The sequence below is a fragment of the Botryllus schlosseri genome, chromosome 2 (assembly GCF_051294905.1).
Source record: "Botryllus schlosseri isolate E-star chromosome 2, Bs_hap1, whole genome shotgun sequence".
Taxonomy (NCBI): domain Eukaryota; kingdom Metazoa; phylum Chordata; class Ascidiacea; order Stolidobranchia; family Styelidae; genus Botryllus; species Botryllus schlosseri.
In genome coordinates this window covers 754479-778063 of record NC_137237.1, presented here as the reverse complement: position 1 = coordinate 778063, position 23585 = coordinate 754479, and the positions used below count along the sequence as shown (strand labels likewise).

General features: G+C 39.1%; 4 protein-coding genes across 5 annotated transcripts; 3 read left to right on the top strand and 1 right to left on the bottom strand.

Annotated features, from left to right (window-relative positions):
* Positions 1–851: 851 nt before the first annotated feature.
* LOC145432850 (uncharacterized) lies at positions 852–6973 on the bottom strand. Of its 2 annotated transcripts, XM_080309661.1 has the most exons (10): positions 6637–6966; positions 5390–5515; positions 4691–4792; positions 3783–3879; positions 3230–3334; positions 2921–2990; positions 2651–2800; positions 1872–2042; positions 1463–1564; positions 852–1198 (listed from the first exon to the last, which is right to left on the bottom strand). In XM_080309661.1, exons 1-10 carry the CDS (start codon positions 6731–6733, stop codon positions 995–997), a joined length of 1224 nt encoding a protein of 407 aa, XP_080165787.1. In that variant the 5' UTR covers positions 6734–6966; the 3' UTR covers positions 852–994. The 2 variants fall into 2 exon arrangements, with proteins under 2 accessions (XP_080165787.1, XP_080165788.1); XM_080309662.1 differs by lacking the exon at positions 4691–4792 and having other exon boundaries at positions 6637–6973.
* Positions 6974–8474: 1501 nt separating this feature from the next.
* LOC145432852 (ran-specific GTPase-activating protein-like) lies at positions 8475–9990 on the top strand. Its single transcript, XM_080309664.1, has one exon. The coding sequence runs from the start codon at positions 8563–8565 to the stop codon at positions 9247–9249; it is 687 nt and encodes a 228-aa protein (XP_080165790.1). The 5' UTR covers positions 8475–8562; the 3' UTR covers positions 9250–9990.
* A 58-nt stretch (positions 9991–10048) lies between these two features.
* On the top strand, positions 10049–12585 carry LOC145432851 (uncharacterized). Its single transcript, XM_080309663.1, has one exon. It carries the CDS (start codon positions 10050–10052, stop codon positions 11160–11162), a length of 1113 nt encoding a protein of 370 aa, XP_080165789.1. The 5' UTR covers position 10049; the 3' UTR covers positions 11163–12585.
* On the top strand, positions 12321–23182 carry LOC145432848 (putative acyl-CoA dehydrogenase 6). Its single transcript, XM_080309658.1, has 12 exons — positions 12321–12641; positions 13453–13588; positions 14569–14689; positions 14761–14890; positions 18823–18929; positions 19435–19514; positions 20060–20206; positions 20605–20719; positions 21053–21155; positions 21702–21760; positions 22148–22298; positions 23005–23182. The coding sequence occupies exons 1-12, from the start codon at positions 12625–12627 to the stop codon at positions 23099–23101; spliced, it is 1263 nt and encodes a 420-aa protein (XP_080165784.1). The 5' UTR covers positions 12321–12624; the 3' UTR covers positions 23102–23182.
* The last annotated feature ends 403 nt before the right edge of the window (positions 23183–23585 follow it).

Below are 23585 nucleotides of genomic sequence, written 5' to 3'. Positions count from 1 at the left end.
CCTCTTTACTTTCATTCAGTGTGCATGCCTCCTCTTTACATCGCCTAGGCCAAGGTGGGTGTCCGATTCCATAGACTAGCCTACTCCTTGTCGCTTCGACATCTTCCTGTCTATTCATTGTATCGCATTTTTTGTGGTGTATTGAACTGATAAAATTGCTAATAAACCAATGATGATGATGATGATGATGAACTGCATGCGTGTCGTTCGAAATCCTCCTATCTGTTCATTACATCGCATTGTACATTGTCTGTGACTTGTTCAGATGAAAAATATAACTCAACGATTGTAAATACAAGGAATTTCTACTAAATGAATACTAGTCCGTCCTTAAGATTACGGACCTATATCGATCTCGCCTTCCGTGACATGTCAGATAATTTTTGTTGCTTGCTTTCCTATATATCATCTTTTTTACTTTTCATTCAGTTTTGCAGCGCATGCCTCCTCTTTGCATCGCCTATAGGCCAACGTGGGTGTCTGATTTCAAAGACTACTCCATTCCAAGTCGTTTCGACTGTCATCTTTTTAATGTACCTCAATTTTTGTGGTGTATTAAACTGATAGGAATTGCTAATAAACCGAACCGAACAATCGTGCCACCGCAATTGTTCATTGTAATGTGGCGCTCCGATTGTAAGATACGCAACACTTTTAAGTGCAATTTTGGGGTTTGCAGTACCCTGACCAGATGGTAATATTTCATTTACATGTCATAACCAGTGCAACAGTAGAGTAAAAACCAGCACTGCCTTATCGCTAAGAGTGTGGTTGCCATACGTTCACTTGTGCAGTCCGTGGGCGGGTAACTTAACCATCTGGAGTTTAACGACCCTACATTAAGCAGACACTTTACAATCCTCACAAGCGACTTCATTTATTTTCAACGCAATAGAAAACGATATTTCACGAATGTTTACAAGACCCTGCGCCCTTTCCGAACAACGCCACTACTCGAACGTTATGGCAACGGAAGCAATCCGACGAGGCGACATCACGGCGGCGGTTTCGGCAGCGCGCCCGTCTGTCGCATTTCGTAGACTCGCTTCGATTTTCGCGCGGCCCTTCGCAAATCCTTTTTTCTCATCCTGATGATTGGCTTGTGTAGAACTTTGGTCACCCAGTGCTTGCGCAGCGATCGCCTTTGCTTCTTCGTACGGTAGCGCGTGAACGGACGGTTTAGGCGGGCTAGCACTTTCTGTAAACACAATTTCACGCGATTCAACAGGGATGGTCATGTCTTTGCACCATGAAGATAATGATACTAATGTAGCTAACGAATCGAAGCAAACCGGTCAAACTTATGACACTAATGACAGTTATGAAACTAATATAACTTATGAACACCAGGATCAGTATTAAACATTAAATTTGAGAGCCCAACAAAACTAGCCAAGTAGCCATCCTCTTCATGATTGCTTAGAAAGGATTTCATAAAATCACGGCACCAGCAACGACTCACTTCTCTCGTCGGGTACCATTTATACGAACATTCCTCCTCCTCCTTCTTATGCCACTCTTCTGCAGACGCCTTCAGATGGTTCTTTCGCACGATCACCATCGTCTGTATGAGCAGAGGTCAATATAGTCGGAGTTGTTACTCATACAGAAGAGCTTTTCGCAAGTCTAGAACTTCAATATACAATGAAACGGTATATTCATATTGAAATGAGCCCGAGTATTTTCGGCTGACATCCATCAGGCAACAATATAGTAGGGATTTCCAAAGAACTCTGTAAATCAACCTATACACAAATTTCTTTTCAATTGTCTATTACTTGCTGACGATTAGCCTACTCCTGACGAGCATCAGCCGAAAATATTCGTGTAGATTTCAATACGAGTACATAATTCAATGGTAAACCACAAACCTTGTCGGTGTTATCTGTGTTTTTGTTTTGAACTAACTTCTTGCCGTGGATTCTCCATTTTCCGAACGGGTCGACGATGTGACGTTCAAAGGTCACAAATTCGAGAAGATCTCTGGGTTCAGTCGGTGACCCCAGCATTAGTCGGCCAAATCGGTCGTGGAGCGATAATATCTGGAAATGCAGAGTGGGCAGAGGTGCTAAAAGTGGTCAAGTCGCTACTCTAGTAGAAGGAATGCAGCGAATATATACTCGATATAAGCAGAAAGAATCGATTTCTTAAACGTGTGAAAACTGCTTTGCGAGGAAGTAAGGTCTGAAATGCGCTAAATTAAAATATATTATAAAATATACTGATAGTATACATACGGTAACTAATTTACATTTCTATTCGAGATCAAGTAGAAAGTAGCGATTTTTGAAACTGCATCAAATGGATATAAACAAGGTCTGAAAGTGCTCAAATTCATGTAATGCAGTAAACTTCCACTCTAGTACTTGTAAAAAGTAATGATTTCGGAAACATGTGAAAACGAATGACGACTGTCTCTACAGCACGCTATGCTCATTCCACACCATATAGTTCTCCTGTAGCGTTTCCAGGAAACCAGAAATGAGATTACCATGAAAATGAGAGAACACAAACATATCAAAACTTACATTGAAATTAGGTTACCGGCATTCCACAGTAATTAGTCTAATTAGACAAGTAGAATTATATCCAGTTCTCGAATCTGCCTCTGAGAATGAGACGCGACGCAATAACAGCAAAAACGACACACCTGCCTGGTATGGAATCGGACGGTGACCTGAGCGTAAAGATTATCTTCATGCATCATGGGTGATATGAGCGTTTGAACGGTACGCGGCGGCTCGATCGATTCCACAAACTTCCAATTCACGGACTTGGTTTCCAGGCCTTCGATCATTTTCTTGGAACAGAAAAGTCATCCCAAGTTCAGCGACCAATTCTGGTAGTAAGTCCACTCAAGGGCAGTCAGCTTTACTACATTGTTGCAGACCCCCTATACCAGTTAGTCACCGTCACTCACAAGATAAGCGAATTCTGTCACCAATCCATGAAGGCGGTCCTCCGTGGCTTCCTTGTTGGACAATGTCCAGCTGAAAACAAATGTAACTGCATAGCTCGCGGTTGAAAACTAAGTCGCTTGGTCTTTGATGAAACTCTTAGTGATAAGAAGCATGTAATTGCAGTATTCAAATCATATCTCACTCCTCGACTCAAATCATTAGAATTAATACTCGATTCAGATTTGAGCGCTCGCATTATTGTGCCCAGCCCCCTCTGGAGAACGATCATCTAAGTATCATGCTGAAAAGACAGAGATGAAAAACGGTACTTGTTTGAATTCAGAAGATCGTGAGCTTGTAGGTAGATTTCTTGCGCTTCGACTGGGAAACGTTTCCGATGAAAGCTTTTCACTTTCTTCTTAATGGCTCGATGACTGCGGTGCAAAGAAATAGAATTCTGACATATAATAGTTTCCGACGTAAATAGCAAGGTTGTAACGGCTTGAGTTATGACTCGACTAGACATTGAGTCACACGATTTTTCGTTGATTCGACTCAACTCGAGTCATTTTCTTAAAAATGTAGAATGACTCGACATGAGAATATTACGAATCCGAGGCCTTCAATTTCACCGAAGAGTCTCAAAAAATTTGTGAGATGAACTTGATTTGATATCAACTATGTCTGGGACTCGGACCCGACCCTTTGCTTCCTGACTTGGACTCGGAAACGACTCGACTTGACACTGATCAAAACTGTAAAAGTAATATTGATTTCTGACTCGGAATCTTGTGACTTAGTGACAACTCTGATAAATGGTTTATTTGAAGTAAACACAAAATCAGTTTTTTTTTCTCATTCTCTCCTGGAAATTCATCGGACCTGAAAAATTCAGCTCTTTTTTCTTGTAGAAGTTTTCGTGGCTGACGGAGATTGGAGAACATTTCCGATTCGGCTTCGTACTCTTTGATGATTCCTCCTGAATAGCGGATAATGACCAAGCAAGTGACATAAGTCCATTGTGACCGCATGTGCCTATATATTCTAGACCTGATCTCTATGAACTCAAAGGGGTCGGACACGCCCTGGAACCAAAAGTTGGACATCTAGAAAATTTTCAGCTTTACAAATTGCATGAGAATTAAAATTATAGCTACACATTTTTTTCAAATTCTGGTAGACTAGAATTTGAATTACAGCTCAAACGTTTTTGTCCCACATTAGATTAGAATGATAACAACACAGTTTTTTTTTCAAATTAGACTAGAATTAGAATTATTGCGACATATTTTTTTATCAATTAGATCACAATCAGAATAATAGCTACATATTTTTTTCCAAATTAGATTGGAATTACAGAATTCACAAAAACTTGGACATTGAACCAGGTTTAGTTCATATCAAATCAAGAGTTTATTCTCGTAAGCATGAGAATAGCAAATGCCTGTGCAATGGCAAGCCTGGCTCCTTTCGCATTATACAGTTCTGATGTAGCATTTTTGAGAGAGCCAGGAAATTGGATTAAAGCTACATTTTCAGCATAGAAGCATTTCGAATTTCAAAACAAATTAGATTAGAGCGAAGAAACATTTTTCAAATTACATCAGAATTAGATTGCCTGCATTTTGCTATTCTAATTCAAAAACTAGAATTATCTAGGTGTCCAACTCTCCCAGGAACTGATGTTTGCCCACTCAATAGGGCCAGACATGCCCCAATGTCTGATATTTTACTGATACCAGCACTATCTTCGTTTATTCGAGGCGAAATCAGAGGATTCTATCAATTACTTGTGCAGGATATGTCAATTGGCCGTTGTTTAGTTGGGAATCTCCACTCGATGTAGTTGAATTGCGCGTACATACGATTCTTTTTTGCCATTTTGCTGGTACCTGAAGTAACATATGCGGTTCAGATTAAAGGTTTGTGCAGAGTATTCGAATATCACTAATTATAATTTCATAAAAGTATCAATGACGTCAAAAATTCAAATATGTAGCTTTCGTGCGACCACGACGAAAATATTGCCAGTTGTACATCACATTAAATATAATTTTTTATTTCTTTGACCATACCTATTTTATTGCCCTTTGTGAAAATGCTAGGTTGATCACAACTTCACAGATATGTCATCTCCACTAACATGCGTAGCTTTGTGGGCTACTGCGTAACTTGCAGAGGTGGTCAGTAACGAAGTACTTCTACTTACTTACTTGTCAACCGCCACTTCTACTCGAGTAGAAATTTCGGCGTTATTTCTATTTGTACTTCTACTTGAGTATTGACGGTAACTACTGTGACCACCTCTGGTAACTTGTATGCTGAGATGTAATCAATGGAGGTTTCAAGTCTTCCACCGTGGGAATATAGCATTGAAACTATAATTTCCTTTGATAAATTTACTCTTAGTAGAAAGGAGTGTATTATTTCAGTACTCGAAAAAAAATCGTCTCTCATTACTCGAATCGAATACAGCTCGTAAGTCTTACCGAGTCTCTCAACTTCCTCCGAACGAATCGGATTTCTCCTCCATGATTCTTCCAATCTCTTTTGAAACAAGTCCGTTTTCTGAGTCAACGGCGAGCGCGCAATGGAGACATTTCGAATGAAGGTTGCTGAAAAAGATAATTCAATGGACTCAACAAATCTATTATAAAGTCGCGACAAAATTTCTAATGATAGTGATAATTAGGGCAAGTTTATGCAACTTTTTTTACAGCTTCCGGCAGCTTCCTAAATACTCATAAGATATTTAGAATGCCGTTTTAAGCTGTTTGAAGGAATCTTATAGTGCAACTTTTTGCAACTTTTGTCCATTTTTTTCATGGAACTTTTTGCAACATTTTGCAATTTTCCCGTTTTTTCATGAAAGTATTTTCGATTACGGGGAAATACACGGCCAAATTTGACTGAAACACCCGCTTGTACGGGTATTTTGGGAGCTGAGCCGGAAAATTGACCTTTTTTTAGTCAACCGAGCAAAATGTGGTCAAAATGCAACTTCTGCAACTTTTTTCAAAAATAAATGCAACTTCCATGGATTTAACTGCAACAAAAACTTGCCCTAGACTGATAATTCCCAATTGCCTGAATATCAAGATCAGTAATAGTATTGTCCTGCAATCGATCAAAAATTACCTTCATGAGACTTGTACAAACTACTCACTTTTCAAGACACGCAACTAGAACTAGAACTAGAACGAACGACCTTTAAAATTCCACAACTAAGACACCGCTAGATTCAATTCTGATGCACGAAGTGTCGGAGATGGAATAGGCATTTCAAATAGGCAGGTTTCGAGTTTGAAATGGGAGGGGTATCGACCCCCAAAACCCACCCCTGGTCACCCCACTTTTAGTAGTGACGACTGAGGGCTATAAGAGCATCACACATAAGAACATCGGTATCACGATTCACGCTAAACACCTACACATGTTCTCTAGTTCGTCAACTAAATTATTTTTAAATGCGCAAATAGAACTATAGAATTTGCTAGGCCCACTCAAATATCCAGTACAGTTAGTTGATCGCCAACTAAATGGCAGTTTGTACAAATCTGTTCAAGGATTCAAAACGCAAAACAAACTGAAAACAAAATGTCTAAACACCAGTGATAATTCTCAATGGAGTCAAAATTAAGATCTTCCTACAATTATCCACGATGATCATGATCATATATAAAAAATAACTACGATAGACTACATGGTCAGTGTCATCAGAATCAAGTAAACTCACCCAATACTGATCGATGGGGATCTAAAACCTTGTGAAAGTTTGGCATATGTCGCACGAAAACTGTTGCTGCACTCGACGCCATGGTCCAGTAGGTCATTCACACAGATACTATAACTAATTTTACGATCAAACGTGTATCATTGTTGTAAAAGCCTCTGTTTATGACAAAAAATCCAAAGTCATAATAATGATATAGCGCGGGATTGTAATGACTCGATTCATGACTCAAACCTAGTCGCAATTTTACGTTGACCCCACTTGATTTGAGTCACTTTGTGTGTATTGACTCGACTCAACTTTTTTATGACTTGACTTCAGTCATATTCTTATATATAAATTGACTGACTAGAATCACCCTATGTATTGACTCGACATGAATTCGAGTCATTTCACAATGCACATGACTCAAGCAAGTCATATGACTCACAACGTTCTACATAACTTGATTTTCAAGTTTTGTGTATCATATAGGAGGCCATACAATTGAAAAATATGCTCAGAAACTGTCTTTTGTCTGTTTGAATTAGTAAACAGTTGGAAAAATGGTATCACCCAAATTGAACCTGACAGTGAACACGAACTCTAGCATTTGATCCCTAACTTGGAATCGGACTTGACTCAGTGTTGAAATATGACTATATATTGACTTGACTTGAGTCAAAACCACAAAAGTGAATTAACTTGTGACTCGGAACCTTTTGACTTTGTTACAACCCTGATAAAACCTTAAAACGTCATTCGTTCATATATGTGCCACTGATAAGTTAGTCAGGATCAAATAACCGCACGTGCGTCTGCTGCGTCAATGCCGCATTGTTACCGCTACATTTTGGGGCATCCTTATAACCCTGAAAAGCGGGAACTGCAAAAAATGAACCACAAATCGCATTAACAACAGATTCGCGCAAAAATTCATGACTCGTAAAACGCTGCGGATGCGGCACATTCGGTTATTGACCTTTGCAGCTTTGCGCAGAGCAGCTCTAAAATGCGGAAACCGCGGAAAACGATATGCAAGTATTTCGTACATCAGCCCTGTTGTGAAAATGGTGGGATATTTACATAGAATATAAATCTGGATAGGTGGTAAGCGGACCGCCGCGGAAAACTTAGTGAATTATGAGTGCGACGAAAAATTGAATGACCATTCGTGCATCTCATCGGCATGTGAATTGATGGTTACAAAGGTATTTGGTGAGTGGTGACGCCCAGTGTGTATAAAATTATTAATTACTGATAATCAAGCTGGTTTGCAGCACAGATGAGCGGATCTGGAATTTCTATGTCCTAATCCAATCCAAATCCGAAGCTTCAAATCCTAATCCGAATCCTAATCCAGAACTTTTGTATATTCAAGTCCATGTACAATCCTAATCCGATTCCAATTTCGAAATTCAGAAAAAAATGCTAAATTATGCAAGATAGGAATTGGAAATTTTTCTTTCACAGCCAATGATTGTCTAGATTTAAGATAACTTAGCATAGGGCTGCACCTCTCATGTTCATTGGCATCGAGTGCACCATAGTGTAGTGTACCATAAGCACATTAATAACTAATCTGAATCAAGTTTGTCGCCATTCGCCACACGACATATCAACCTCCCAGAAAATAGGTTAATCCAATCCAAATCCTAATTCGTTCAGAAAAAAGATCTCTAATCCTAATCCAATCCAAGTCCGATAAAATTTCATAAATCCTGTTTTTTCAAAATCTAATCCTAATCCATGCTCATCTCTGGTTTGCAGGAGTACAAATCAATAAATCTTTCTCTCTCTATCTCTGATTCTGGATAATTACGTCACGATCCGGATGAATAACCTGAAAAAATTATTCCTACGGTTCCGAATGAATAGTCATTGTCTTCTTACATGTTCTGTATAATAGCTCTGTGATTCTTCCAGATTGGTTAATATTATTGACTTAGCATGGCTGAAAGTAAGGAAGAGACTGTCCCTTGTGAGGGTAAAATAGAAACCGCGTCTCCTACTGTCGCGGAAAGCCACGAGCCCCATTTTGAACCAATCGTAAGCTTGCCTTTGCAAGAAACCAAAACCCTCGAAGAAGAGGAGGATGTCCTGTTCCAAATGCGCGCAAAATTATATCGCTGGGCGTCAGAATGTGACCCGGCGGAATGGAAAGAACGCGGTACCGGCAACGTGAGGTTCTTACAACATAAAATCACGAAAAAGGTGAGGTTGCTGATGCGACGCGACAAAACTCTGAAGGTGTGTGCCAATCATTTTATCGAAGAATACATGAAATTGACACCAAACTGCGGCAGCGATCGGGCGTGGGTTTGGAGCGTAGCCGCAGAGTTTTCTGATGAAGAAATGAAGTCAGAACTGCTTGCCATCAAGTTTTTGAATTCAGAAAATGCAGGTAAATTTAAGGACCAATTTTACGAAGCTATTGAAATCAACAAAAGTCTTCCAAAGCAACAACCAACTACCGATGAAGATGACGTTGAAGATGATAAAAAATCCAATAAGTCTGAAGTGGAAACTACCGCTGATAATCTAGAAAATTTGAAGATTGATGCTGATGCTGACAAAAAGAATGGTGAAAATTCCGGAGCAGAAAATTCGCAGGAACTCGCTAACGGTCAAAAATAATGCTCTCTGCAGATGTTTAAACTTATCAAGTTGATATTTTGAATTTAGTTTCGATTAAAAATCCGTAATACCGCTATTAGAATGATTGGAACAAAATGCAATAGATAGAATTCCGGGAGTAAATTTCCTGGCAAGTTTTATCTTGATGCAACATAATACAGTGTTTCGCAGCTGTCAAAACTCCGACTTATTTCATTAAGATATCCGTAATATTAAAAAAATATTTGATCAAAATTGAAGTTAGAATCTCGGATATCCATTTCTAGACAAGTTGGCCTCCGTCTTGCTTTAGCAAAATGCAGTGTTTTGTAGTTACCATGATTTGAACTTGAAAAACGACCTCAAACAACTGTGCTCTGCGGAATTTGATTTCAATAAAAAATCTGTAATACCAGTATTGAAAAAAAATTGGAATGATATGTAACAGGTAACCTATAATCTCGAAAGTAATATTCCCGATAACTTATTTTTTGATTTAACAAATACAATGCTTCGCCATTGTCAAAACTCCAACTTATAGAATTTCCTCAATATGCTATGTTTTGCAATCATATCCGTTTGAAATTCTGTCAAAGACCCTTTTTTTATGCATGTGTTGATAATTGTTAGCCTCAACTGTTACAGTTGGGCTATAAGACTAGCCGATAGTCATCCACTGCCATTGAAATTGTTACTGTTGATTGCATTATTTCAGCCAATAGAACAAAACTGTTATTTTATCAATTGTTTTGTTTTTGCAGACTTTTGGCTAGTACCTTTGCTCTAAGCTTCAAGTGACTTACTGAATATTGCATTTCATAATGGCGTCGTACTGGAAATCAAACCCGCGTTATTTTTGCGAAATATGCAAATGTTGGCTAGCCGATAATAAGGCTAGCATTGAATTTCACGAACGCGGCAAAAGCCATATTGACAAGAAAGAGAAACACTTGTCTAGTTTGCGTAAACGCAGCGCAGAACAGTTCAAAAACCAGCAACAAGCCGGCGTGTATCTACGTCAAATGGAAGACGCCGCGTTGAAAGCGTACCAGAAGGATTTAGCGGAGCAAGGATTAGTCATCGATTCGGAAATGCCGCACTTGGGGGCTTCTCGGCCGAGCAAAGGCATCCACGAACTGCATTTTCAAGAAGGGGGTAAGAAAAAAGTGAAAATACACAATAAGGAGGACTTCCGGGAGTCTAAAATTATCAAAAATTCGCCTTGGGTCAAACAAGTGTCTCCCGAAGGTCGAGAGTATTATTGGAACTCCGAAAGTGGAGAGTCACGTTGGGATAAGCCTCCCGATTTTGTATCGAAGAAAAAAAAGGCCGAACCTCAAAAACCTGTGGAATCAAAAAAGGCTACTTGGATGAAACAAGTATCTCCAGAAGGCAAGACTTATTATTATAATACCGAGAATGGGGAGACGAGTTGGGATAAGCCAGATGGAGCTGTTATTGTTGAAGGCAGTCAATCTAAATCATCTGAAACACCTGCGAAATCAACTTGGACAGAAGAAGTCTCTCCCGAAGGCCACACGTATTATTGGAACAGCGAAACTGGGAAGTCTCAGTGGGAAAAACCGGATGATTACGAATCAAAACCAGTTTTTACCCCTGTAGTGAAAAAAGAAAATGATTCCTCCGATGAATTACCGGCAAAAAAGCCGAGGCATAATCCATACGGAACTTGGAACGTGGTTCAAAACATTGAAGTAAAGAAACGGGTGGACTGGCAATTGCCAGCTAAATCTGAGGACTCTGAAAAAGAGGGACTCGTTGACAGAACTACTCTAGAACAACCCGTTGATGACAAACCGCGTAAATTTAACGAAAAAATTGTGACGTCTCTGGATGGGGAGGGGGGTTCTACGACTTTCAAAAAGAAATCGGTCAAGTCGCGCTCCATTCGTAAACGAATTAGTGAGGAATAGTTGGTTGTATCTCACGTAGAATGTGATATTTCCTAAAAATGAATTTGAAACTTTTTCAAATTTTTCTAGCTACCCCATGAAATTGTTGGGTTGTCTAAAAAAACGATGCACAACAAATTTGGCTCAATTCCAACCAGTACAAGCAAAGTTATGGGAGTACAAAATTTTTGAATTGGAAAAAGTAGTATTTACAGTGGCAAATTCTTTAATTATTTATTATCGGTATTGCTATGATTTGAAATCTCAAATTTTTAACAGCAATAACTTAACTAATTAGTTGTACATCGTTTTATCAGACAACCTAACAATTTCATGGGGTAGCCAGAAAAATTTGAAAAAAATCGTGGTTATTTTTATTGAATAAATCCAAAATTTTTTCTCTTATAGCAATGCCACTATAGGTTGGAATTGAGCCCAAAATGTTGTGCAGCGTTTTTCTAGGTAATGTAACAATTTTATCAAGTAGCCAGGGTATAATTTGAAAAAATGTCATATTTGAACACGCGGCTAATACTCACTAGGGCTCTTCAAAAATGACTTTTTTTCTCAAATCGTACTGGCTACATGATAAAATTGTTAGGTTACCTAATTTAAGCCTACACACCAAATTTGGTTCAATTCCAACCAGTAGCCGCATTGCTACAGGAGAAGAAAGCTACTATTTATTATATAAAAATAAATAACAAGAAATTTGAAAATTTTCTGTTCACCCCATGAAAGTGTTAGGTTGTCTATAGAAGCGATGTTCACCAAATTTGGTTCAATTTCAACCAGTAGCAGCGGAGTTATTGCCGTCGAAAAATTTGTATTATGAATAAAATAGTATTTACGGTGACCAGTTCTTTAATTATTTATTATAGTGGTGCTCACCGTAAAAACTATTTTATACAAATCCACATTTTTCAACGGCAATAACTCCGCTTTCGCTATTTGGAATTGAACCAAATTTGGTGAATATCGTTTCTATAGAGAACCTAACACTTTCATGGGGTGAACAGAAAATTTTAAAATATTTTGTTATTTATTTTTATATTATAAATAGAAACTTTCTTCTGTAGCAATGCGGCTACTGGTTGGAATTGAACCAAATTTGGTGCGTAGGCTTAAATTAGGTAACCTAACAGAAGTAGCCAGTATGATTTGAGAAAAAAAGTCATTTTTGAAGAGCCCTAATACTCACGTTTGGCTTCATCTCACTATGAATATTTTATTGCGCTAAAGGCTGCCAACGTAGTATGGGCGAACTCAATCTAGCTTGAGGCCCCACTACATAGTGACAGTGGTGGGTTCCTGGATTATCAGCGGCATTTCCATCGTAGCACAAATGAGAAATGCAACCGAATCGAAAAGAACTCATTTCTATTTCTTCTCTATATATTTGATCTGCATTTTATATTTATGCTCGACATTTTTCTTATTTCAGTTAGATCGCTACCTAGGACTGTAACCGTTTTGGGACGCCATGCTGAAGTCTTTGAGGTGATCTCAAGTTACTTTTTCAGGTTATCCATAGAAAGTCTCCCGATTGTTTTTCACTAGGGCCGGGCGAATTCGAGTACCTGAGTGATTCGATACTGAATCCAGTATCACTGATTATGATGTCAAGGCAGTATGAATGATGTGTGACGCTCAAATATGCACCTCTTATGCGACCACAAAGAATATAATGCCAGTTTTACGTTAATTTAAAGATGATTTAATATTTTTTCACCATGCCTATTTCATAACATTTCGTGAGAAAGCTGTGGGTTTTTCTTGAGTACACAGAAAAGTCATTTCATTTTTACTGCAGCTAGAGCTAGTTTTTTCCAAATTGGATTAGAATTACTGAATGCGCAAATACTGATTATTTAATTATTGAAATTAAATGCACTACACAGTTCTCCTCTACCGTTATCTGGAAAACCAGAAACTAGATTAGCATTAAAATGAGAACATGAAAAGATGTCACTAATTAGACAGAATTAGAGCAAAGAAACATATCACGAATTAGTTTAATTGGACTAGAATTATCTAGTTGTATAAGTCTGTTCCACAGTGGAAAATAGTTTCGAAAGTATAATTCTCATTGATAAATAAACTTTAGTGGCAGTAAGAGTATGATTTCAGTTAGTACTCTAAAGAAATCATCTCTGAGCGGCTCATCTTTACAATTCATGCTCGATTCCGATTTGAGTAACCTGCTCCAATCAGCGTGACCAGCACTGTTGTTGACAATTTGTCATTTCTGGATAATAATTTCAACATGTCAATCATTGTAATATACTGAACCTGCCTTCTTTTTATCAAGACCTGTGATGCGCCTGTGCTACTCGGCTGCGCTAAACCCGCTCAAGATCTCATCAGCCAGCTTTAGGACGTGGAGTCCAAGTGACGAACCAATTTACACTGACGACCATGTTCAGATACAGAAAACATTGAGAAAGGTTAGCGTATATTTAAATGAAAATTGAAGCGATATACCTGTCGAGGTACAGAATTCCAATGTACAATTGGATAGTCTATTCATATTGAAATGAACCTATATTTTTGGCTGACGCTCGTCAGGGTGGAGGATTGGAAAGTACTCGAATTTTTATGCAGGTGACGTCAAATTTGGTGATACAATTGTTGATATATAAACTCTTTCCAATTTTCTGCCAGTTCCTGATGATTACCCCTGACAAGCATCAGCCAAAAATATTTTGGTTTATATCAATGTCAATATATTATTCTGTCTAAAGTATTTGTTTGTGTTGCGTTCGTAGAAGTAATGTAAATTTCTTTTAATGTAAAATAGGCTAGTGGTTATGACTTGACTGGAGTCATTTTCTCAAAATACTGAAATGACTCGACTCGAGTCATCTGTGTATTGGCTCTACTTCGACTCGAGTCATTGGGCATGACTCGAGACTCAGACAGCCAAGACCGACATTTCGTTGTAATTTCGAAGAATAGTAAAGTATTGGTACTTCGTCTATTGGTGCTGGTACTTGAAAATGCGACCAGAAACTGCTAAAGGTGAGGAAAGTTAGTATATTATAAATGCGAACCATTCAATATCACCAAACAGCATTATAAAAAGTGGGTTTACAAGACTTTACCTGGAAACTGAGCAGTCAACACAATGACTCGGACTCGACCCTCAGGTTGCTGACTTGGACTCGGACTTGACTCGGTGGTGAGTTGAAAATGACTCGAGTCAAAACTATAAAAGTGACATTGACTTGTAACTTGGTTACCACCCTGGTTATCAAGCCATGTTCAAACTTGAAGTAGAAAATGGCCGACATCGCGCCTAAAAGTCTTGTTGAAAGTTTCGAAATGCAAAAATGGGGAATTTAGGGCGTCTTCAGAGGACCATTCATTCTGCTCGTGAAAAGAGGACAAATTCTCCTTGAGGACTCATGGGAGGCCCATTTTTCAGATCATTGATAAAGATATAAACCCTTACGTCGACGCTTGGGAAGAACAAAAAGACTTTCCGATCCATGAAGTATTCAAAACGTTGGGGGACGCCGGACTGCTCGGGGTGAACAAGCCTGTAGGTGATGCCTGCTCGTTTTTATTTGCGCAAATTTTCCGATTCGAGTCAAAGTAACTCTGATATTGGTCACAGAATACGGAGGCCTTGGCTTGGACTACAGTTTTGCAATTGCGATAGCTGAAGAACTTGGAAATGTGAAATGTGGAGCCGTGCCCATGGCGGTTACCATACAAACAGACATGGCGACACCTGCATTGGCAAAGTGAGTTGACAGCCAATTATGCAGTAGAGCAAGAAAGCCTGTTCCTTCAAAATCGACTCCCGACTCCGAACGTATCAGAAAAAGTGTGCATCAAAAATAGAAAAAATGAAGCTCCATGTTCCACATTAATTTGTAAATACAGTTAAATCCACTAAATTTGGACACGGATACATAATTCCTATCATTAGGTTATCGCACAATAAACAGTACTTTGTTCGTTGTTACAGTGTGGTAGAACAATGATCCATGCAGAAAATGGTACTGTTCTATATGTTAACCCGGTGTTACACAGTAGCACTAGTATTTGTTGAATCGGTTGGTGTCGAAGTACTGCACAATACGATTCAACTAACCTGAAGGTGCAACTGTAATCGTAATGACTCGAGTTGCGATTTTTTTGTTGACTCTGTATCATTCGGTACATCTTCTAAAATGCGGAAAATGACTCGCTCGACTTTAGCAACTTCTGTATTGACTCAACTAGGGCGGCCAAAACATGCATTTCAGTGCAACTGAGAAGAATAGTAAGCTACCACATTATTGGTATTTCGTCTATCAGTACTTGTGTTTGTACCAGTAACTGGGTTAGGTGTGTGAGGAAAATTGCTATTATATGAATGCGAGGCATTCAATATCATGCAAAGAGAGTTGTGAAGAGTGAGTTGAATCTGATTGAACTACAAGATGAACGTTCTTGAGACTGTGACTCGGACTTGGACTTTTGAATCCCGACCTGACTTGGTGGTGAATTGAAAATGACTCGAGTCAAAACCTTGTGATTTCATTATACCTCTTGTGCATTTTATACGATCAGTGCAAATTACTGTAGTACCAATAATTTTTCTGCCAATTCGACCAAAAGTAAGCTGAGTTGTCTTTATTATGATTGAGCATTAATTGGGTAATTAAAATTAACAGAAGCACTGCTTTTACGAACAAGGTTCAAGTGTTATATTGGTTATATGAAAACTTCAACCGTTTACCTTCGCACTGGCTGGATAGTGGTTGCAACCAGACATGGGGTAATTACTCCACGAATGTAATCGATTACGATTACTTGTGAATCCCACGATTATGATTACGATTACAGCAAAATCAGGAAGTAGTCGATTACGATTACATTTCAAAAGTAATCACGATTACATTTGTTTTGATTCTTAGAACTAATTTCAGAACAGATATTGGAAAACAATATAAGGCTTGCGATGAAAAGGTCTAATTGGATAACAACTTTCCTTATAAATCATACATTATTTGCTTGTTACGTCATAATGCACTCATTGCCCAACTCTGTACAGGACTATTCGTCGCTCCCAACGATTTGCATTCTTGCCAGGTCTGTAACTGCCAAACTCCCCAATTTATAGGAATACGCATTTCGGTGGCGATCATTGCCACGACACACCAAAAGACGTATGCAATTTCGGCCAACATGCAACTCCACAAAGTGTGCTACCAAAGAATGACCTTGGCCAAAACTTTGGGTATGTGTCCATGTCCATTGTCAGTAGCCGCGCTCTGTGGGCATGACGAATAGTCCGGTCCTTCCAATCTGAGCCCCAACAATACAAATGTCACCCTGGGAACTCACAGAGGAATGAAGACATGACAATTTGTGTGTGCGTCTCACGAAAGTTTATCTTTTAGTCTGCTACGTTTGGGCGACTACAGTATCTTTTGATTATATAAAAGACGAGAGGTCACGAATTAACAACATACAATAAATTAATTATAGCAACATACCAGATGCTATAATTATGAATTACGTGCCCCCCAGCTCTACCGGTAAATCTGAATGAATAGCAATATAATGCAATTACCAATATTATTGACGAAATTCAGTCATCAACTTGAAAACTGACCACCCTGTGGGGCACCAATACCCAGGGTTGTAATGACTCGAGTCATGACTCGACTCGAGTCGCGATTTTTTGGTGACTAGACTTGACTCGAGGCATTTTTTCAAATGCGTAAATTGACTCGACTCGAGTCAATTTTGTATTGACTCAACTTGTACTCCAGTCATTTTGCATGACTCGAACCAAGTCATATGACTTGAGACCAGAACGGCCAAGACAGACATTCCATGTAACTTCGAAGAATGGTAAAGTTACCACATTATTTGTATTTCGTCTATCAGTCCTGATACTTGGAAATAGGGCCGGAAACTGTGAAAACTGATGAAAATCACTATATTATGAATACGAGCCATTCTATATAATTCGAGCAGAGTTGAAAAGAGTGGGTTGAACCGAATTGATCTGAAAACTGATCTGTGAACATAACGACTTGGACTCGTACTCGAGTCAAACACTATGACTCGGACTTGGCCCTATACTAGCTGACTTGGACTCTGACTTGACCCGGGGGTCAATTGAAAATGACTCGACTTGACTCGAGTCAAAACTATAAAAGTGAGATTGGTTTTGACTCGGAACATCGTGACTTGGTTACAACCCTACCAATACCATCGTTTGGAGTGCGGGACGAATTGCTGTTTTGGTCCTGATTGTACCTACAACCCACGCTACCATGGTGTATAAGCGGATGGTTATGGCGACAGGTATAAATGTCGAGGGAAGACTTGTGAAATAACGCTTGGGGCCCGTTCCAAGTAGAGTCATATGAGAATAAAATAAAGTGAACTTAAAATTCTACCTTCCACTTAATACAGATACTGCAAGCTGCTGTTACGAGAAACGGCAAAGAACGGCTCGGTTATGATATATATCAGCAGCTGTTGATTTTAACCATCGTAATGTTTTATTTGACGAGTACAAAATTTCAAATCTTTGTCCGGTGTACGTACAATACATACGTATACTACATAGATAGGCCTACTGCTCGCCAAGCAGCAACGGTCAAACTACGTTTAACTAAGCATAACCAAACATCAATACATAAGTCACTATTTGAAACTAGGCAGAGTATGGTGATTATTATCTTGCTGCGAGGTAGTGGTGTCTGGAGTGTATTGATTACCTGATATACAGCATGACTTGCACTGTTCTTACAATCACACAACAATGTACATCGAATATATATTTACTACGTGTGGATACTTCTTACGCAAGGACGAGCAAAGCTAATACTTCTGACGTAATAATGAGCAGTGGCGTTTGAAAATCGACCGTTTGCGCTATCAATAACCTGGTATAATATCTCTTCCTTATTCACAAATGTTCGGTTATGTCATATTCATTGTACAAATAAAAAGTAATCGCTCTTTCACAAGGAAATCGATTAGATATGCGAAGTAGTCGATTACGATTACTTTGGATTTTTTCCGAATGTAATCGATTACGATTACTCGAAAATGCTGTAATCGTCGTAATCGATTACGATTACTAATCGCGATTACCCCATGTCTGGTTGCAACCAGGGTTGTTACCAAGGCACATGGTTCCGCGACACTAGTCCATCTCACCTTATAGTCTTGACTTGAGTCTAGTTGAGTCATTTTCAATTCACCACCGAGTCAAAGCCGAGTGTTTATGTTTCAGTATCGAGTTCAAGGCAGGTTCAGCTCAATTCTGTGAAACTATTTGGTGATATCGAAGGCCTCAAACTCAAGGGCCTCAAAGGCCTCAAACTCTTGACATGTTTATTGAAACAGATATATTATACCAGACTTGAGTGAGTCATAATTATAGAATGTGTCGAGTCATGTCATGCGCAATGACTCAAGTACAAGTTGCGTCAATACACAAATTAACTCGAACCGAGTCAAAGAACTGACTCGAGTCAACGCAAAATTGCGACTCTAGTCCGATTTGAGTCGAGTCATTACAACAGGCGCCATGCTCATCAATAACGTCGCTCCGGATCTGATATGGCTCAGCCGATATCCAATCTGGTGACGTACACACTGATATGCGGGCAACAATTTTGTCTTCGAGTCATAGTAACAAAAAGTGAAACCAAACTTTCAGGTTTGGCAGTCACGGGCTAAAGGAGAGATTTCTGGCGCCTTCGATTGCTGGCGAATTCGTTTCTTGTCTTGGAGTGAGCGAGACCGGCTCTGGATCCGACGTTGCAAGTCAGTTTTGTCTGTCTGCTGGTCTGTTTGGTGGCTACAGCTAGGGAGTGGTCAGTAACGAAGTGCCTGTAATTTTTGAAGCAATCGGGTAGCTTTTGTCTGCGTGGAATCTTTACTACTTCCGCTTCAGACAAAACTTGTCACTTTTTAGGTTTGGATTTCGAAATACAGAAAGTGCTTTTTCCGGTAATCTAATTCTAATCTAATCCGTGAAATGTTTCTGTCTGTGCTTTCATTTTAATTCCAATCTAATTTCACTGCTTTTCCTGAAAATGCAACAGGAGAACTTCATCGAAACGAACCATGATTGCTGTACAGACATTTGCCATTCTCGTGCTTAATGAGTATGAACTCTGATTTGATATGAATTGCACTAAATCTCCAAATTTTTGCAAATTCACTAATTCTAGTCTAAGTTGATTAAAAAAAACTGTAGCTCTCGTTATAATTCGAATCTCATTTGGAAAAGCTGACGATTTTCTAGTTGCCCAACAGTGCATTTCAGGCGTCAGAACCAAAGCCATAGCTGACGGAGACGACCTGGTCATCAACGGAGAGAAAATGTGGATCACAAACAGCGATCACGTATGTTCACTAGGGCTGTTCAAAAATAACTTTTTTTCGAATTTTACGGGCTAGTTGAGGGAAAAAGCGATTCGCATCGAATTTGCCGCACTTCCACTGGCCTTTTTGTTTCTTTGGAAAAAAAACGCCGTGAAACTGTTACGTTGTATGAAAAAACGATGCGCACGAAATTTGATTCAATTCCGACCCATGGCAGCAAATTTTGAATTACGGTTTTAAATTCCAAATTTTCTACCGTAATTAAGCCAAATTTCTTATCCATCGTTTGTTATACAACGTTACAATTTCACAGGGTAGCCAATATAATACTTATAAAATGTGATTTTTGTGTAAAAAAAGTCTAAAATTTTCCACTCTTATTCATAGCTACACTTTTACAGGTTGGAATTCAGCCAAATTTGATGTGCAGTATTTTTTTATGTAACCAAGCAATATCATCAACTGACCAATAGAATATGACGAAAACTTACTTTCGAACAACCGTAATATTTACTGTTTAGAGACTGGGCATACGATTTCATCGTAAAACCTGCGTACATTTTCAGGCAGATTGGATGTGCCTGCTGGCGTGTACGAACGATACCGGTCCGCACACCAACAAGTCTTTGATCTGCGTGCCGATGGATAGCCCTGGAATATCTGTGGTCGAAAAAGTCAACAAACTCGGAATGCTCAGTTCAAACTCATGTCGGGTGAGCGTAGGCTGTCAAGCGGCTGCTTCTGTAGCGTCAATGTCAATAAACATTCTACTTGATTAGGATCAAGTAGGAAAAGTAAAAACAACTTTGGTACTCCAAAAAAGTAGAAGTACATCGTTACTGTTACTGACCCCCTCTGCAGGTGGGTAGCGTGAAGTTACCGAGCTCATAGCTCAGTGAAACATGTGTTATTTATATCCGTTATAATTGAATATATATAATTGGTGATACGATTGTTGGTATTGAATGTTATTTTAAATTCTCTACTGGTTGCTGACGATTACCCCTGGCGAGTGTCAGTCGAATATATTCGTCGGGCTTATTTCAATATGAATATACGATTCAATTGTAAATTCAACATACATTGAATATATAAATAAATTCTTTGCCAGGTTGTGTTTGAAGACGTCCGGGTCCCGCGTTCCTACATCATCGGGGAGGAAGGGGCAGGATTCCGGTATCAAATGATCCAGTTTCAAGAGGAAAGGATCGTGACGGCGTGCATAGGTTCCGTAAAGCTTTAGTTATTTCTTGGGGATAATAGATGATTGTAGTTCTCTGATTAGAGTAATTAGAGCGAAATGCCCGTAATCTAATTATGATCGAATTTCTAGTCTATTTCTGGTTTTCTTGAAAATGCTGCACTGTATCGCGCGAAACGATCCAAGCTTGATGCACAGACGTTTGCAATTCTCCTGATTATGAGGATGAACTCTGATTTGATAAGAAATGAACTCGATTTTTGTTGTATTTCCTTCTAATTTGGAATTTTCAAGTTTTTCCGTATTTAGTAATTCTAATGTAATTGGGAATATCTGAATTCCGACTTTTTTTCCGCAGCTTTGAATCTGATGCAGCTCGCCATCGATTCCACGATCGACTACACTCGGAACAGAAAGATCTTTGCAGGCTCGGTTCTGGACAACCAAGTCGTGCATTTCAAGTACGCAACCTTCCATTATTGGCGTGAAATCCTGTTGGTATTTTGGGACGGCACTCGGTAATTCACGGGCTAAATGTGACGTGTTTCACAGAGGGGGTCAGTAACGAAAAATTTCTACTCAACCCACCTACGATACTCTTACTGGTGCACAACTTCAGTGTACCATTGATATTGATATTGAAATATACCGGAATACTTTCAGCTGAGACTCGTTAGGGATTATCGTATACGATTGATATACAATGTACTTGTGTCAGCCGAAAATGTTCGGGTTCATTTCAATATGAATTTATTATTCAAATGTATATTGAAGTTCTGTAGACCCCCAAGAACATATTCATTTATCAACTTCTAAAAGTATACTACTCGTCCACCAAATCTACCTTTTAAAACTACACAAGTACTTTTCATACTTTTTTCCACTTCAAGTAGATTTTACATGTTTTAAAAATCTGACTACTTCACCACCTCCGGTGTTTTGTATGTAATTACGGTAAATGTGCTTCATTATTTTTTCATGGAGACGGTGAACGTTGATATTTTCAGGTTGGCCGAGATGCAGACGGAAGTGGAAGCCTTGAGATCGATGCTCTACAGAACAGCAGGTGAGTAAATGAAACATTGTCAGGGAGACTCAATTGAGCAGTTTTGTCGACTGGTTGCCCTGCAGATGCCTGCCTGTGTCTGAGACTCATTAAAGCTTTTGTGGGATACTCGATTCGATCTGACATCGTAAGAATATGGTTGATGTGTAAAGTTCAAATATGTACCTTTTATGCGAACACAAAGGAAAACAATGCCAGTTCTACATTACAATAATTATAATTTGCTAAAATTTTCGACCATACCTATTTCATTGCACTTTTGGGGCAATGCTATGGGACAGATAGCCGTGTTTCATAAATAGACTGATGCCGGTCGATACAAGACATAAATTTCATAGGAGACTGATCAGGTACTGAAATATAGGCTTGACTGCCATCTATTTTCAGCTCTGTACATGAAAGGGAACGACGTCACACCTCTCGTTTCGATGCTCAAGTTAAAAACCGGTCGGATAAGCCGGGAATTGACCGACAGCTGTTTGCAGTTCTGGGGCGGAATGGGTTACTGCATGGACTCTGTCGTCACGAGATGTTACAGGTAGGTTGCAATTAGGTTTAGTTCAAATATCCTAATCAGCATTGTAATTAAGTTACAAATCAATCTTACTTTTATAGTTTTGACTCGAGGCATTTTCAATTAACCACCGAGTCAAGTCCGAGTCATAGTGTTAAGACATGAGTCCGAGTACAAGTCATGTTCAGCTGATTTTTTACAACTTTGCTTGGGTGAATCGAATCCCTCTTGTACATAATATACTAATTCTGTTCACTCTAAGCAGTTTCTTGCCCTATTTTTCAAGTACCAGTACTAATATACGAAATACCAATCATGTTGTAACTTTACTATTCTTCAAAGTCGCATGACATGCCTGTCTTGGCATTCCGAGTCTCGAGTCATGTATAACGACTAGAGTTTTCCGTTTTTATAAAAATGACTCGAGTCAATGGAGTCACCAAAAACAGAGGCGGTCAAAGTAGTTATGGTTGGCACCCAAATAGAAAAAAACATAAATTTATGCGCAAGTACAAGTGGAAGTGCTTGTTTTGGAAGGCGCCTTCTTTTGCCAGAAATGCGGAAAACTGTGATGAATTAGTCTAAAAATCATAATCACTTTGAATAAGTCGTGCTCGGAGGCAAAAAGCTAATTGAGTACGGTACTTCGAGAATAGCAGTACTTCGTTACTGACAACCTCGAGTCATAGCGACTCTGATCTTACCTCACTCGCCTATTTTTTCATTTCAGAGACGCCAGACTGGGCTCTATCGGCGGAGGAGCTGACGAAGTTATGTTGACGGTACTATGCAGATATATGGGCGTTCTTCCAAAGCTGAAAAAATAGTCTTCTTTAGGTCTCTCGACTGTGTGCAATTTGTAATTTTTCAGATTTTTGTAATATATGAATACAGTAATATTCTCGGAATTCTTCTCTGCCTCAATACGCTATATGTCAATTTGCTTCAATCAGTCAAGACATCAAGCTTCTCATGTCTTGCAGTAACCGAATAGTACCGTAATAACACGATTGCCGACATTCACAGACAGCTGGTGGAATCTGTACCGTCAGATCTAGGATCCGGTATTATTTCGTGGTACAGCAGGTCACAATCACTGCCGCAATCAACTGCTGACTACGGTATTTCAGGGCAAAGATTAATAATATCATTCGCAAGACTGCTGTTTTACCTTGATTATTTTCAATGACATCGTATCGTGGCAGATGGGTCAAAATGCATCTCGCTTCGGCGACCTAATTTTGAAGTTGAGTCTATGATATTGTGAATGTTTGAATCGCAAATTTTAAGGTTTGCACAGGCTTTATGTGG